A 16,192-nucleotide genomic window follows, 5' to 3' on the forward strand; every position below is an offset into this window, starting at 1 on the left:
ATAAACACAGACGACCCTGCCTAAGAGACAATACCATTCTACTCTTTGTCTCTCCTAGACTGAACAGGCCCTGCAGACTTTTACCACTTCCTCAATTTTGGTTAGTCCAGGTTGCCACTTTGAAAGACGCAAATGTGTCAATTACTTTTTCATGCTTGACTCTCTTAATCATCTCCTTCTCAATGGACATAGAAAATAAAAAAAATAACCGCAGGACCCATGCAATAAATTTTCAGATTACAGCCGAGGCGATGGAGTGGGAGAATTTGCTTTTGTTTTGCCACCATCATTCTCTCACAAACCATTCTTATTCTTTTTGTTTTTAGTTTTCATGGAAAATACTATGAGGACACTCTATATGTCTGTCACGTGAATGGATGAATTATGTGTTTCACAGCTCATGCAAAGCTGCTAGGAAAGGCTTAAAGAAGGGAAAAGGAAAGGCAGCCAGGGCTGATTTCCAATTGCATCATTAGTGTCTCCTCCCCGCTGCTGAATCACTGTGGTGAAGCCCAATTCCTCTCCCCACCCATACAGCATCACAGAAAATAAGAACCCATGACCCCATGCAATAAATTTTCAAATTACAGTTGGTTTTAATTGTAAACGCAAAAGCAAACTTAATGTGTGTGTAACCAGTGGGGTCTTTTTTTAAAAAAAAAAAAAAAAAAAAAAAAAAATCTAATCTCTTAAAACCATTTCATGAAGCTGCACGCGACCACCCCGCCTCACCCCGAGAGTAAAATGTGTGTGCATGGAAGTCGTCCTGTAACCGTCACTTGAATTATCAAATGTTGGATTGGCTTGTTTAGCTGGGCTTGTCGCGCCAGTCAAGATGGAGAGTCGCACAGGTGTGAAAGAACCGAAAAGGTAAGGACCCGGAGTCACTGAACTCACTTCAAATTTAACCGGCAGCCTGTGGAATGTTACATTTCGAGGGTTTGGAGCCAGAGGGGCGTAAGTGGCATTTGACAAATTTTACAGGAGAGACAAAACAAGATTTTGACCACACTTCAATCAACTGTATTTTTTAACCTTAAACCACAACATTGCAACCACAAACTTTCTTATATGAATGAGTATTTAAGGAATAAACTGATAGCATATTAATACAATGAACATGTTCTAAAACATTTTAAAATCCAAAAAATATGGCAAAAACGTCAAATACGCCTTTTTGGCACCAAACATTTCAAGTCTTCTATGGGTATCATTGGCGTATCTGCTGAACAATGCAGACAATAATTGGTAAAAGGGGAATTAATTGAATAATTAACACTTGAATAAGTAATTAATTTTCTTTTAACTTTAACATTCTTTTTTTTCTAATTTCAATTTTTTATTCTGGACATCTGCTGAACGGTACAGAGCAATAAAAGTCAATGAGCTTGCTAAACACACTTCTGATGTACACACTAGTACAATACTATACTATATACTTTTTACTCATTTCACTTTTCTATTCATTGACCTTATCCAAAGAATAATGTTGCGTCTTATTTGCTTTTCTGTTCACTAGTCTGTTTAGTTCCACTCACTGTCAGAGCATTGTAGAACTGTGCGTACGGTTCCCCCCAAAAGTATTGGAACAGGCAAATTCCCTTGTTGTTCACTGAAGACATTTGGGTTTAAGATCAAAATATGAGTGTGAGAGAAAAGTTCAGTATGTCGGCTTCTATCACCATTTGTATTACACCACAGCAGTTTTAGGTGAGCAAAAGTAATGGAACATGTGACTGACAGGTGTTTCTCGTCAGGTTGACTGTTCAAACATTAAATAACTCTGCATGACTAGTCTATTTTTTGGCCTGGGTTGAAACCTGGAACAGGCTGACAAAAAGCTGACATTCTGAACTCGTCTCATACTCTTCTTTTGATCTTGAACCCAAATTGTCTTCAGTGAAAACCAAAAGCAAGGGCCTTGCTTTGCTTTTGCCTTTTGCAAAGGCCTTGCCTTGCTGTTCCAATACCTTTAGAGGGGACTGTATGTGTGAGGAATACTCCCATTGCAAGATCAGACCAAAACAACGGGATTAATGTTAGCCATGTTAATCTAACATGGTCTAACAAGGCTAACAAGGGAAGGCTTTCAAGGCAGGCAGGCATGTCTTATCATGATCACACTTGTGATGAAATACATTCAAAACCAACTCTGACTTAACTTCTTCAATATAGGATTCACTAGTATGTTTTATAATATTAATCAAAATCTTTTCTGCCTCAGACAGTTCCATGTCTGCAATTGTGTCAGCTATTTTAAATGCAGTTTAAGGGCACCAACTACACTTACGCCCTTCTGACTCTGAATTAACATGTCCTACGTCCTACACCCTACATTTTTCAGAGCCAGAAGGGCGTAACTAAGGACTTACGCCCTTCTGGCTCCAAACATTACTGACACTTTTGTGTTAGGTCTATATTGTTTTGTTGGTTTATTCAATGCAATTTGATCTCAGATAGGTCTTTTTGGCACCATTGGATAGAGCTCATCAAGACCTTTATTTTGATGTATAGAACTCATATTCGCCCAAAATGCCACTTACGCCCTTCTGGCTCCAAACCCTCGATTTATGCTTTAAGCCATAAAATACACATTACGCACAGATTACTCGCTATGGTTTTGTTTTGACTTAAACATGGATTTTTTTATGTAAAATTTTTGACTTATTATTAATAATATTTTTATTTTTATTTTTTCTGCATACAGTGCTGACAGAGGATTCTTTTCTCAATTTATTCATCTTCCCCAAACCCACCATCCATGGTCAGTGGATGGGGAATAAATTAAAGACATTTTATTAGTTCCCGTGGGGGCGATTTAAGATACGAGTGAGCAGCATGACGTGTAAATACGAGACACTTTTAAGGGACACAAACAAAGAAAGAACAATTCGAAGTATATACAAAAAAGAAAGAGAAACTGTGTCATAAATGTATTAACTATCTAAACTGTCCATGGAGGATGTAAACATGATGGTAAGAGTGAAGTAAATAAAGTGCAAATGTAAATCAGTGCCAGGTCCAAAAGTTTGCCAGCGGAATATTGAATTGTCACAAGATGCACAAGATTGTATTTTCTTGTCCTGTCAGTGGTCATAATGTTCTGGCTGATGTGTATATAAACTAATAACACACAAATCATGGGATAATTTTTGCATTTAACTTCCTTATGGGAAAAAAATCCAACTGAGTACAACTGAGTTTCTATGCCCAATCAATTTAAATAATATAATAAATAAAAGAACAGGAGGTATCTGTTCTATTTTTAAATTGAGATGTTTTATTTTTATTATATACTAGTCTAAGAAATCTAAATCATGACACACGATGGTATCTGAAGTTTGCCAAACAGTATCTTCCTCTGTAATGGTACTAGGATAGGTGGTTGATTAGAGCAAACAGTATGTTTGGTTTCAGAACAGCACTCTATAATTAAAGGATAAGAGTACAATGGAGGGAGCATTTTTAATTTTTTTGTCTACTTAGCTGCCTCATGAGAATACATGTCAATGTCTGTTAAGATAGCTTACAGCAGAGCAATTATAAATTTACTCAGGCCAACTTTCAAAATTAAGGTGTGTATCTGGGCCGTTTGGCAGCTGGTTATTACAAGTTTCAAATCAAAATGAATCCATGTGCTGGAAAATACGCTTATTTTTAACTACTGTGGGACGAATTAAAATATTAACTTATCTTTTACATTTGTTAACATGACAAAGGAACATCTAAAAGTGCATACAAACACCATAACATAGCTGTAATTGAACAGAACCTGAGGAAGTAGTTATTTCACTGTAATAAAAATAAATTTAATAGGTTGAAAAAAAAAATGTTTTTCCTTTGCACCTAAATTCAGTTCAGTTCAGGTGGACTGGGCCACTTGGGGGTTGGTTCGGGGCTGTATATGTCTTGCGGTGAGCTCATTTTCCTAGCTTACAGTGTAATATCTGAGCTGGAGCTTAGTATAAACACACTGAACAGCCAGACGATGACTCTGAACTCGCAGTTCAAACAAGTACAAGTTGTTTGTCTGTCAGGTTTAGTGGTGATGTCTATTATATTTGAATATTTGAATAGAGCCAAAGCAAATTTGAATTAAAAGACTTTACTCTTGATGCACTGAAAAAAGAAAGCCTTGTTTAAACTAAAATTGAAGAAAATTGAAGTAATCAATCACACCCAATTTTTTAACTTGGCACAATGCAAGTTATATTAGTTCCGTTAGTTAGTTTACATGTAACTCCATGTAAACTAATTTCTGAAGTTGGACCAACTCAATTATTTGAGGTTGTCCTTAACTAAAATAAATAAGTTGTCTTCATTGATTCGATGTAAACAAAACATTCAGATTAACCTGAAATATTCTACTTCATATAAACCACTTAAGAAGGTTGGAGCTAACTAATTATTTTAAGGTGGCTCAAATAAAAATTCAAATAAAAATGTTATTTCAGTACATGTTAATAAATATTCAGAAAGCATTCCTTTAAGAACTTTTTATTTAGTGTTAATTTTTTTAAATCAACATTTTTTATACATTTTATGTATAAAGACGAACAGTCCTAGTTACACATGCATTTCAAATCTCATCTTTTCTTCTAAACCCTGCTTAACCAACACATACTAAATAAATTTCAACCCAAGTATTTTGATGAAATAACAAATAGAAAAGCTGAACAGACTTTTGCCTGTGAATGGAAGTGCTCAGATTACGTTTGAGCACACCCTCGAGGGTAATATTGCGATTAACAAATATCAACAAAATAAAGCGTATAATTAAATATATATTCGTGTTGATGGACATTTTGCTTTCAAAATTAAATTTTTTTTTGCGAGTGTGCTTCCCGTTTCCATGGAACAATTACACGGGATACAGACTGTGGTGAAAAATTAATGAGCAACATAGTCCTAGTTATTTATTTAATCATTTTTATTTTGTAATTTTTATATTTATTATTACATTATTGCTTTTGTTTACTTATTTGCTCAACTTTACTATTACTGACTTTTACTGAATAACTTCCATTGTTGTTGTATTGTTGACGTTGTTTTATTTATATTTTTGTTACATTGTTCCTTTTTCTTTTTTCTAAAATAGTCAATCCTCATTAATCAATCGTATACAATTTTGTCAATAATGCAAACCACTGTTTGAGTGAGTTACGGTATTTAAAAAACCGTGCGCGTACTTTAACAGATCGCTGTTGTTGTACATAGTAAAATGGGAATTATTTAAATTTTATATTGTTAAATTGTTTTATATTGTAATTAGTCAAGAAAACCCAATTTATTTGTCTAAATATTTGTCCGGTATTTTATCATAATTATAAACTTAACGAATTAAAGGCAGAATTATGAAGTTGCTTAATGATCATGACATTTCTAGAAAAGGTATCGGTATCGGCGATACTAGCCCAGTATTTACTTGGTATCAGAGCGATACCCAAATTCACAGTATGGCATGCGCAAACGGCAGTCATGAATAAAATCCGCTTGATCTAAGTGGATAATTTGCAGGACTAAAGCAGCATCAGTGCTTGAGCTAAACTAGCAGGACGAGTCACAATATCACCAAAGTTAATATCTACATAATTACATTTTTTGGCCATTTGCACCAATTAGCCACAACATGACCACTAACAGTAGAAGTAAATAAAATTGACCATCTAGTGACAATACAGTATTATGCCGGGAAACTTTTGGACCTGGCATTCATGGGGATGTTACTTAGACATGTATCACCCACTTAAACCTGACCAGACACGTCCACCCCATAGTAATGACATGCTTTGATGGCAGCAGTCATCTCCAGCAGGATGCAGTCTAACACAAAAATGGTTTAGGAACGCCTCAAATAAATGTGAAAAAACATCACAAGGTGTCGACCTGGCCTCCAAATTCCCTAGATCCCAAACTGATCAACTATCTGTGGGATGGACTGGAACAATCCTGTTCCACAGTGGTACCTCCCCTCAGCCCATAGGACCCAAAGACCCCCCCACTAACAACATCCTGTTGCCAGACACCACACGACAACCTCAGAAGGTCCATGTCCATTCTCTGACAAGTCACAACTGTTCTGGAGGCACAAGGGAGATCTACACAATATTAGGAAGGTGGTCATGATAACAATCTGCTCCAGGTTGAACATCTGGAATTGTAGAGACTAAAGAGCAATTGTCTTTAGTGAAAACGTTAATGTCATACCTTCATACTTTTGTTAGACCACCATTGATATTGGAAGCAGTTTTATTTTATGTCACTATGCATCAATTTTGCCATGCAATGATGAAGTTACTACTGCACAGTTAATCGAATTTTAATCAATTTTGGCTGCCACGATTAAATTAATCCGATTATCGGCAATATTTACATTCAAAATGTGAATCAAGCAGTTTCTCAACCAGTAGTCATCCAACCACCAGAGGGCGAACGCATGGTTCAGGCTTCATTAAGCTGCCTAACTTATAAGCGAGTGCACCTTGAAGCGGCAGTCTCATGGTTACCCAGTGTACCCAAAGTGCAAGGAATACATGTAGGCCAAAGCTAACATGCTGAATAATCGTGATATGCATTTTGGTCATAATCATGCAGCCCTAGATGAAATAAGCCTGCTTTGAAAAACAATTGTGTGTTAAATATTGATTTAAGGAATTTTTCCTTAACTGTAACATATCTACTGAATGGCGGTCTATGCTTTACAGGCATATAGAAAGGTTTCCTTTTTGGGTGGCATACTAACCACATTTAAGTTTGTCTTCTTTCTCTTTTGTAGGCCACTTGTCTGGAGCTCGAGTCACCAAAAGGGCACTTTGTTTCAATCCTGGTTCCGGTTCTTGCTCATACTTTCTTTGGTGTTCTTCGTTTTGTTTTACACCATGTCCAGCCGCTCTCTGTCATTGTGGGAGAACGTTTCACTCTCTCAGCACTTCCAGAGGTTTTTCAACCAAACCCATCAAGTTATTAAACCGGCTTATCATGCCGATCCAAAACACAGGAATGCTGTAAATGAACGACCTGTGGGTGTGCAATATCACAACACCTATCCACGCAACTACCATTTTATTATAGATAATCCAGAGGCATGCAAAGACAAGACCCCTTTCCTGGTCCTAATGGTTCCAGTGGAGCCAAAAAATGTAGCAGCTCGGAATGCAATCCGGCAGACGTGGGGCAACGAAAGTCTGGTGCAGGGTGAGGTGGTAGTCACTCTGTTCATGTTGGGTTTATCTGAAGGAACTGATCTTGAAAAGATCCGACAGGAGAATCTAGAGCACCACGACCTGATCCTGAGTGACTTCAGTGACACATACCTCAATCTGACCATCAAAACCATGGTGATCATGGACTGGTTGGCCACACGCTGCTCTACAGCTGCCTATGCCATGAAGGTTGACTCAGACTTGTTCCTGAACATTGACAATCTCATGCTCATGCTACAGAAGCCTGAAATACCGAAGCAGAACTACCTGACAGGGATGCTAATGTGGGACAGGCCAGTTGTCCGTTCAAAGAACTCAAAGTGGTATGTCTCTGAGGAGTCGTACCCGGAGCCTGTGTACCCGACCTACACTCTGGGAATGGGTTACATCTTTTCCAATGATCTTCCAGAGAAATTTGTGGAGGTCTCCAAATCAGTCAAACCCTTTAACATAGAGGACGCTTACATCGGAATGTGCATGAAGAAGCTAGGACTCAAACCTACATCACCTCCAAACCCCTCCCAGTTCAGAGCCTATAACACAAAATATAATCGCTGTGAATACTCAAAGATCATCACCTACATTCTTGGTTCTTCAAAAGAGTTGGTGGACTATTGGACAGACCTCAAGAAGCCTGGACCTCCTTGTTAAGACAAGCATTTAAGATGTATGGTGGCAGGGATTCAGTGTGGGGTTGACGGTCTTGGGGATGCCTGTTGGTAAAGAAACTAAAGTGCTGCACTGTACAAATGGTAAAAGGAAATTTTATTTTTTTACTTGTATTTAATGTCATTATGTGTCAGAAATATTTATTCATCCTGATTTTTCATGGAAACTGGAAATGTGAATGAAAAAGTTAATTTGCACTGGGTTGCTTAGAAACACTGTATCTTTCTGCAAACTGAAGGGTGCAGGAATGGTGCATCACCTTGGCTCTTTCTTCAAGGGACACAGGACATTTTGAGGGTGAATGTTGAACTTTCTTTGTTACAATGAACTAAGAATCACTACTGTCAGAAAGATTATCTTTCATATGATGTAATTGTTCTATTTAAATTAATCAATTAAAGAGACTATTTAATGAGCCTGTGACCCATTTAATCTCATTTTTCTGCAAAATAAGTCATGCGTAAGTCAAGTGGCCATTGATGTGACATTAACTATACTGATATGCATAAAAGGTTATAGACGGCGCCGTATCTTCTTAAAACTTAATTAGCTATCAAAGTCAAACTAACACTTCAGAATTCAAAGTCGGAACTATTGTGCAGTGGATTAAAGGGGTCTATACGAGCCTTGTGTCTAATTCCTTAGAGCAGGGGTGGCAAACTCATTTTTAGTACAGGGGCCAAGTGGGCTTAACCACTAAGTAAAAGCATGACATCGTACAAATAACTACTAGTTTTCCTCTTTGTTTTAGTGCAAAGAAGGCTGACCTGAAACATTCTGTCTGCTGTTTAGTTTTTGGGTTTGTGTACTGTCTCAGATGTTTTGGCTCTGAAGTGAGTGCCATTGGTGTATATTAGAAATGCCTGATTGGTGTACACCAATCAGGCATTTCTAATATACAATATACACTTTGAATATAAAATATTCAAATGGGCTCTCTGAGCCCATTTGAATATTTTATATTTGAATTTAGACAAAACATGGTGCATCCATGTAATATTATGGTATACCGTTCGCTATCGTATGGCCCTCAGCTTTGGCTTTAATTAGGATCGATCGAGTCTTATTCTTTTTCTTTCGTATTTGTTGCCACCTGGTGACATTTTGCCAAATACGTAACGTTTCTTTTCATTGTTTTGTGGACGATGTCCAAATTCACATGCTACTAAGGTCGTCAGGCAAGGACTCCATGCAGACAAGACAGAAATTATCCTGTGTGGAGTTCACACCTCCACAATTGTTTTGCTTTATTAATAAAGCTTGAGTTAACTAGTGGGCAGTTTTTAGTTTAGTTTAGTTTATTTGCACAACTGAAATTAAACATAAATAGTACAGACATGATAATAATAAGACAGGGAGAGGCAAAAAAACACAGTGGGCTTATTTGAAGCCTCCACCTTATAATAATAATGAACTGATATTACAATTTCATGTTATTAATATAATTTATATTTATTATAAAACAGAAAACATCAAAAAGTAGGACTGCATAAGACTTTATGGTGACTAACAACAACAATAATGTAGAAATAAAACAATAATACAACAAAACAACAACAATACAACAATAAAACACCAGTAATGATAAGCTGCATTAAAAATGTACAGTGTGTCTACCGATGAGCAGCAACCATATACATAAACAACACATTACGAGGCAGCAATTAAATGATCTTTTAAACGTCTTCACAGAGGAACCATTTTTTGACAAGTGGGAAAAACCATTCCATAACTTAACACCCCTAAATATGATTGAAAACTGACCTCTAGTAGTGAGAAGTTTAGGAGGATGAGGATTTGAAGATTGACGCGTTGAGTCTCAATGAACCTGTGAGTTTTCTTTGGAGTAAGTCTTGAACTGTTTTGGAATATTTCCTTCATTTCAAATGATGTTGTAAAGAAAAACACATATTTGAAAAATGTTAATGTCATAAATAGTTAAAATCTGAAGTTTCTGGAGGATCAAAGTTTTTTTAGAGAGTAGTAGGATATGTACTTGCCCAAACTATATCACAATATGAAAGATAGGGATAAATTGAATATATAAAAAAGAGTAAGGAGACAGTTTGTAGTGACAAAATGAATAATCCTCCTTATAATACCAATGGTTTTATTTATCTTTCTGTTAGCACAATCAATCTGATCTCTCCAATTCAAACCTTCGTCAACAATAATTCCCAGGAATCTTGTGCTTGACACCTGAGGCATCTCAACAGACTCTAGTATAATTTTAGATAAATCCTTTGAGTATGATTTTTTTACCACTGAAAATAGTAAAGTTAGATTTTTTTTATATTCAATGAATTTATTTAATCTAAACCATGTGTCGCAGGCAATTAAACCAGCATTTGCATCCTTAATCAAAGTGTTGAAGTTTGAATGAGAGAGAACCAAGGTTGTATCATCTGCAAACATTATTGGAGAAAAGATATTAGAAATATTAAACAAATCATTAATATAAATAAGAAAAACAATATTGGTGTTTGTAAATAACTGAATAAGAGTCTAGATGAAATAGCATCCTTTTGTGTATCATTTTTTCTAATATTTTTGAAAAGCATGGCAAGGTAGATATGAATTACTAAAACAACATGGATCATCTGCTTAAATAATGGAATAACTCTTATGCTGCTCTCAGTATATGTGCTGCGATACACCTTGGCAGTTAGACAAACTCCTTCCTGACATCATGACTCTGAAGACAGTTGTCCTTTGTCCACAGGTTTATTGATGTATGAAAGAGTAAAGCTAAAACAAACAAAGAGCATAATGAATACAAATAAAATTGCTACTTTTTTATACTTACACAACACGATGTAAATATACTGATTCTTAAATGAACTAAGGTGTTTGTTTTTTAACTGCTATTCATTACTATTGTTACATATTGATTGTAGCAAAACACTCCCCGCCTGGCATGGATACACGCCCCTCAATAAAGTCTTACGTAGTTAAATTCACTGGACCTCCAGGAGGAAAAGAACCACTATCTCAGAAACAGGCCTAAGAAAGAGTTTAGCCACTAATGTATGTGTGACCTTGACCTGAACCTTTCGTACCTTCCCGTCCTCGCTGGGGAAGGTCTGCGTTACCAGTCCAATAGGCCATTCAGTAGACTGCCAATTCTTGCGTGCCTGTAATATTGGGAGGAATTGCTTTTGCCACCTGTCCCAGAAGGTGTTGGACAGGTGCTGGACCTGCCGCCACTGGTGCTTGTAGAGGTCTGAAACTCCAAAATCTCCACTAGGAGCAGAAAGGACATTCACCTTTTGGGTGAGAAGAGCATTTGAATGAATCATTGGAGTCAGTTGTCACTGGAACCACGGCCATTTATGATGGTTGCTACTTCTGCCATGAAAGTCACCAGCACCTCATGGGTTAGTTGGTCCTTCAGCTGAAGGAACATGGAGTCTAAGATTCTCTTCGCGAGACCAATCATCCTTTCCCATGTGCCGCCAAAATGGGAGGTGTGTGGAGGGTTAAAGGTCCAAAAGCAACCTTGATCTGACAGGTAAGTCTTCACAGTGATGTCGTCAATGTTCCAGGGTATCTTTAACTCCTTAAAGGCACCAACAAAGTTGGTGCCACGGTCTGAGCGGATGTGTTTGACTGGACCGTGTGTTTGACCAGAAAGTGCCTTAGCGCATTGATGAAGCTGGATGTGTGAAGGGATTCTATGACTTCAATATGAACCGCTCTTAGACTCATACACGTGAAAATCACGGCCCATCGCTTACTGTGTGCATGACCTCCTCTTGTTCTACGTGAAGAGACACTCCAAGGGCCGAACACATCGAACCCAACATTTGTAAAGGGAGGCTCTGTCGAAAGGCAGTCTGCTGGCAGATTGGCCATCTTTTGTATTGTAAGTGGGGCTATAAGGCTACTGCAGGTTATACACTGGTAAATGATGCTGCTCACATTTCTCTTGCCACCAATTATCCAAAAGCCAGCTGAACGGACAGCCCCTTCTGTAAAGAGACGGCCTTGATGATGGATGTGTTCGTGGTGATGCATGATGAGTAAGGCTGCAACCTGATGTTTGCCAGGAATAATCACTGGACTCTTTTCACTCTGATCCAGGTTTGCATTGTGGAGACAACCTCCGACCCTCAGAAGGCCGTGTACATCAATGAAAGGATCCAGATTTCTGAGGGGACTACTTTTGGGGATCTGTTCATGTTTTTGGATACATTTGATCTCTTGACTGTAGATTTCCTCCTGTACAGCTTGAATGATGATGTGAAACGCTTGATCAGACTCCTTGACGATGTATCCTGTTTTGCAGTAGTGCCAGCCCTTACATGTCCCCTTCTTCGAGGTTGTGTTGAAAGAACAGGCTATGTGAATGAGGTGTGTAATGACCCTAGTTAGCGACTTCCAGGATGAGAACTTTGAGAAACGATGTGAACCGAGCTGCTTGGATGTTGTTGTAGCACTCAAAGTGGACACACTAGAGGGCAAATGTCTAGGTCTGAACTTGGATCTACAAGTTTGTAGGTGCTCTCCAAGGCACATGTCTCTGGTGTGCATAGAGATTTGGGTCCACTCAGCCAGTTTGTGTCCTTCAATTGGCCTGTGGCGACAGAACGTCTCGCGTGATCCGCAGGGTTCTGTTCTGTTCTGTTCTATTCTGTTGACACATAGCGCCACTGATCTGGGCGGGATGACCTTGGATACGTAATACCCGGTCACTTACATAAACATTAAAGCACCTGGTTTCATTAAAAATGTAGCCCAGGACTACTTTGCTGTCTAGCATCACAACACAATGTAAATAAACTGATTCTTAAATAAACTAAAGTGCTTGTTTTTTAACTGCTATCTATTACTTATTTATCTGTAAACCATTGTATTTTAACATATGTTAATGCATAATCAACTACTTATTGACATTTATTCCCTTACATGAATTTTAACAAGTCATAGCAGACTAATAAAGATGACTTGATAGACTTCCTGCATAAACTTATCAAACTAGACATTATCACGAAAATAACCATCTGCGATCATTAATAACATTAAATCAAATCAATACATACCAGCGATGCCATCAAAAGGTATATAACGCAGGAGGCAAAAGAGAGAAAGACCCACCTGACCCTCCTGTTTGCCCCCTGTCTTAATTCACCACACCACATCCAGGGTCACGGTGTAGGGGCTTGCTTCCTCATCAGGGACTGAGGAAGCACAGTAATAGGGACACTGTCACTTTTCATTATCCATTGGCACAGCTTGGGGGGCCTGGTCCTCCGCTAGCAGGGGGATCTTGGGCTGGCGGTCTGTGGCCCCACGGCCGTTGGTAGGGGTATCTACCTAGATTCTCTGGTGTCCTCTTGGCCTGGCTTTGTCTCCCGGTGCTGCGTGGCGACGGGTTCGTGGCGGCTCCCTTGGGTACCCGGTTGTTCCGGTATCGACTGGTTCGGGTGGTGGCTTGGTGCTTCCCCTCTCCCTTCGATGGGGGGCTGGGGTCTCTCCCTGGCGGGTGGGGGTTCTCTCTTCCCGTGGTCTCCCTGGCCTGGGTGCGCCAGGGGCATGGGGCCGGCTCCTTGGCCCCCCCTGCTCGGATGGCCCGTTCCTGGTTGGGCGCTGGGCCGGTGCCCGTCTGCGGGGGCTTTGCTGGGCTCCTGGGGGAGTCCTCTCGGCTGGAGAGGTGTCCATGGCTGCCCTGCAGGGTGGGGGGGGGTCTTTGGGGGGGGGTGTTGGTGGCGGTGGGTGGACGGGCTGCGGTGGCTGGGGGGTGTGGGGGGTATGGGGGGCTGCTCTGGCCTGCACCGACTTGTGCTCAATTGGTCGGCCTGGGGGTGTTGGTCGTCGCTCGACATCTGCGCTGGGGTGTGGCTTGCCCCGTGGCTACAGTGGTTCTCTGGTCCTGTCACCCATGCGCCCCACACTGGGGTGGAGGTTCTCGGGCGCTGGGGCTTCTGACCTGACTCTGGGCCCTGGTAATGGTCTCACTCATATTTAGGGAATGCCCACATGCATGTGTGTTGTCACCTGCCAGCCCGTGCTGGATCACATCAAAAAGAATTGATGAGTCCCAGCTATTAAGGGCTGGATTATTGTTTTCACTCTATCACTACGTGCCCTATGGCAGACTTCTCTCCTTCCATTGGGACACCCTTACCCCCCCTGGACTCTCTCATCTCTCCAGAGATGACTGTACCCAGTCATACTTGAGTGAGGTGACTTGGGAAGCACAGAACCCTGCACTCCACTAGTTCCTACTAGCACCACATGTATCTCCTCCACTGTCCATCCTTCTACATCTTTTCTTTCCTTTGTTCCCCCCCTCTATCCACTGAGGTGTAGCACTGCCCTCCCTGCCACACAAGGTCACTACACTCAATAAAGATCAACAGGACAGTTCTCAGGGAGGGCTGGTGATGGTCACACTCACGCACTGAAGTAATAAAGCTTTCAGCTGCAAGAATATAACGAGGGTTTGGAGCCAGAGGGGCGTAAGTGGCATTTGACAAATTTTACAGGAGAGACAAAACAAGATTTTGACCACACTTCAATCAACTGTATTTTTTAACCTTAAACCACAACATTGCAACCACAAACTTTTTTATATGAATGAGTATTTAAGGAATAAACTGATAGCATATTAATACAATGAACATGTTCTAAAACATTTTAAAATCCAAAAAATATGGCAAAAACGTCAAATACGCCTTTTTGGCACCAAACATTTCAAGTCTTCTATGGGTACATTTGGCGTATCTGCTGAACAATGCAGACAATAATTGGTAAAAAGGGGAATTAATTGAATAATTAACACTTGAATAAGTAATTAATTTTCTTTTAACTTTAACATTCTTTTTTTTCTAATTTCAATTTTTTATTCTGGACATCTGCTGAACGGTACAGACAGCAATAAAAGTCAATGAACTTGCTAAACACACTTCTGATTGGTAAATCATGAGTTATATAGTACAATACTATACTATATACTTTTTACTCATTTCACTTTTCTATTCATTGACCTCATCCAAAGAATTATGTCGCGTCTTATTTGCTTTTCTGTTCACTAGTCTGTTTAGTTCCACTCACTGTCAGAGCATTGTAGAACTGTGCGTACGGTTCCCCCCAAAAGTATTGGAACAGGCAAATTCCCTTGTTGTTCACTGAAGACATTTGGGTTTAAGATCAAAATATGAGTGTGAGAGAAAAGTTCAGTATGTCGGCTTTTATCACCATTTGTATTACACCACAGCAGTTTTAGGTGAGCAAAAGTAATGGAACATGTGACTGACAGGTGTTTCTCGTCAGGTTGACTGTTCAAACATTAAATAACTCTGCATGACTAGTCTATTTTTTGGCCTGGGTTGAAACCTGGAACAGGCTGACAAAAAGCTGACATTCTGAACTCGTCTCATACTCTTCTTTTGATCTTGAACCCAAATTGTCTTCAGTGAAAACCAAAAGCAAGGGCCTTGCTTTGCTTTTGCCTTTTGCAAAGGCCTTGCCTTGCTGTTCCAATACCTTTAGAGGGGACTGTATGTGTGAGGAATACTCCATTGCAAGATCAGACCAAAACAACGGGATTAATGTTAGCCATGTTAATCTAACATGGTCTAACAAGGCTAACAAGGGAAGGCTTTCAAGGCAGGCAGGCATGTCTTATCATGATCACACTTGTGATGAAATACATTCAAAACCAACTCTGACTTAACTTCTTCAATATAGGATTCACTAGTATGTTTTATAATATTAATCAAAATCTTTTCTGCCTCAGACAGTTCCATGTCTGCAATTGTGTCAGCTATTTTGAATGCAGTTTAAAGGCACCAACTACACTTACGCTCTTCTGGCTCTGAATTAACATGTCCTACGTCCTACACCCTACATTTTTCAGAGCCAGAAGGGCGTAACTAAGGACTTACGCCCTTCTGGCTCCAAACATTACTGACACTTTTGTGTTAGGTCTATATTGTTTTGTTGGTTTATTCAATGCAATTTGATCTCAGATAGGTCTTTTTGGCACCATTGGATAGAGCTCATCAAGACCTTTATTTTGATGTATAGAACTCATATTCGCCCAAAATGCCACTTACGCCCTTCTGGCTCCAAACCCTATCTGCATCAACCTCATATAATGTTGACACCCTGTGGTGTTCAACTATGCAGACAAATGCAGACAAATGGAAAAAAAAAAAAACAAAAAGAGAGAAAATTTGCAAAAACAGTGTCTATGAAGCATGCTTCTCTTCATTTCCTTGTTATAAGTAAGGAAGTGAGTCACCCGACCTGCTTACATGTACTTCCTGTTTTCAAAATAAAACCTAGCAAAACACCTCTAGCAACTTTTAGATCCT

The 16,192-nt window shown here is 39.4% G+C and overlaps 1 protein-coding gene across 1 annotated transcript; it reads left to right on the forward strand.

The window, feature by feature from the left end:
- The first annotated feature begins 835 nt into the window (after nt 1-835).
- On the forward strand, nt 836-8,287 carry LOC125003443 (beta-1,3-galactosyltransferase 2-like). Its single transcript, XM_047577400.1, has 2 exons — nt 836-870; nt 6,776-8,287. The coding sequence occupies exons 1-2, from the start codon at nt 836-838 to the stop codon at nt 7,851-7,853; spliced, it is 1,113 nt and encodes a 370-aa protein (XP_047433356.1). The 3' UTR covers nt 7,854-8,287.
- Nucleotides 8,288-16,192: the final 7,905 nt, after the last annotated feature.

Source organism: Mugil cephalus, chromosome 2 (genome assembly GCF_022458985.1).
Source record: "Mugil cephalus isolate CIBA_MC_2020 chromosome 2, CIBA_Mcephalus_1.1, whole genome shotgun sequence".
Taxonomy (NCBI): domain Eukaryota; kingdom Metazoa; phylum Chordata; class Actinopteri; order Mugiliformes; family Mugilidae; genus Mugil; species Mugil cephalus.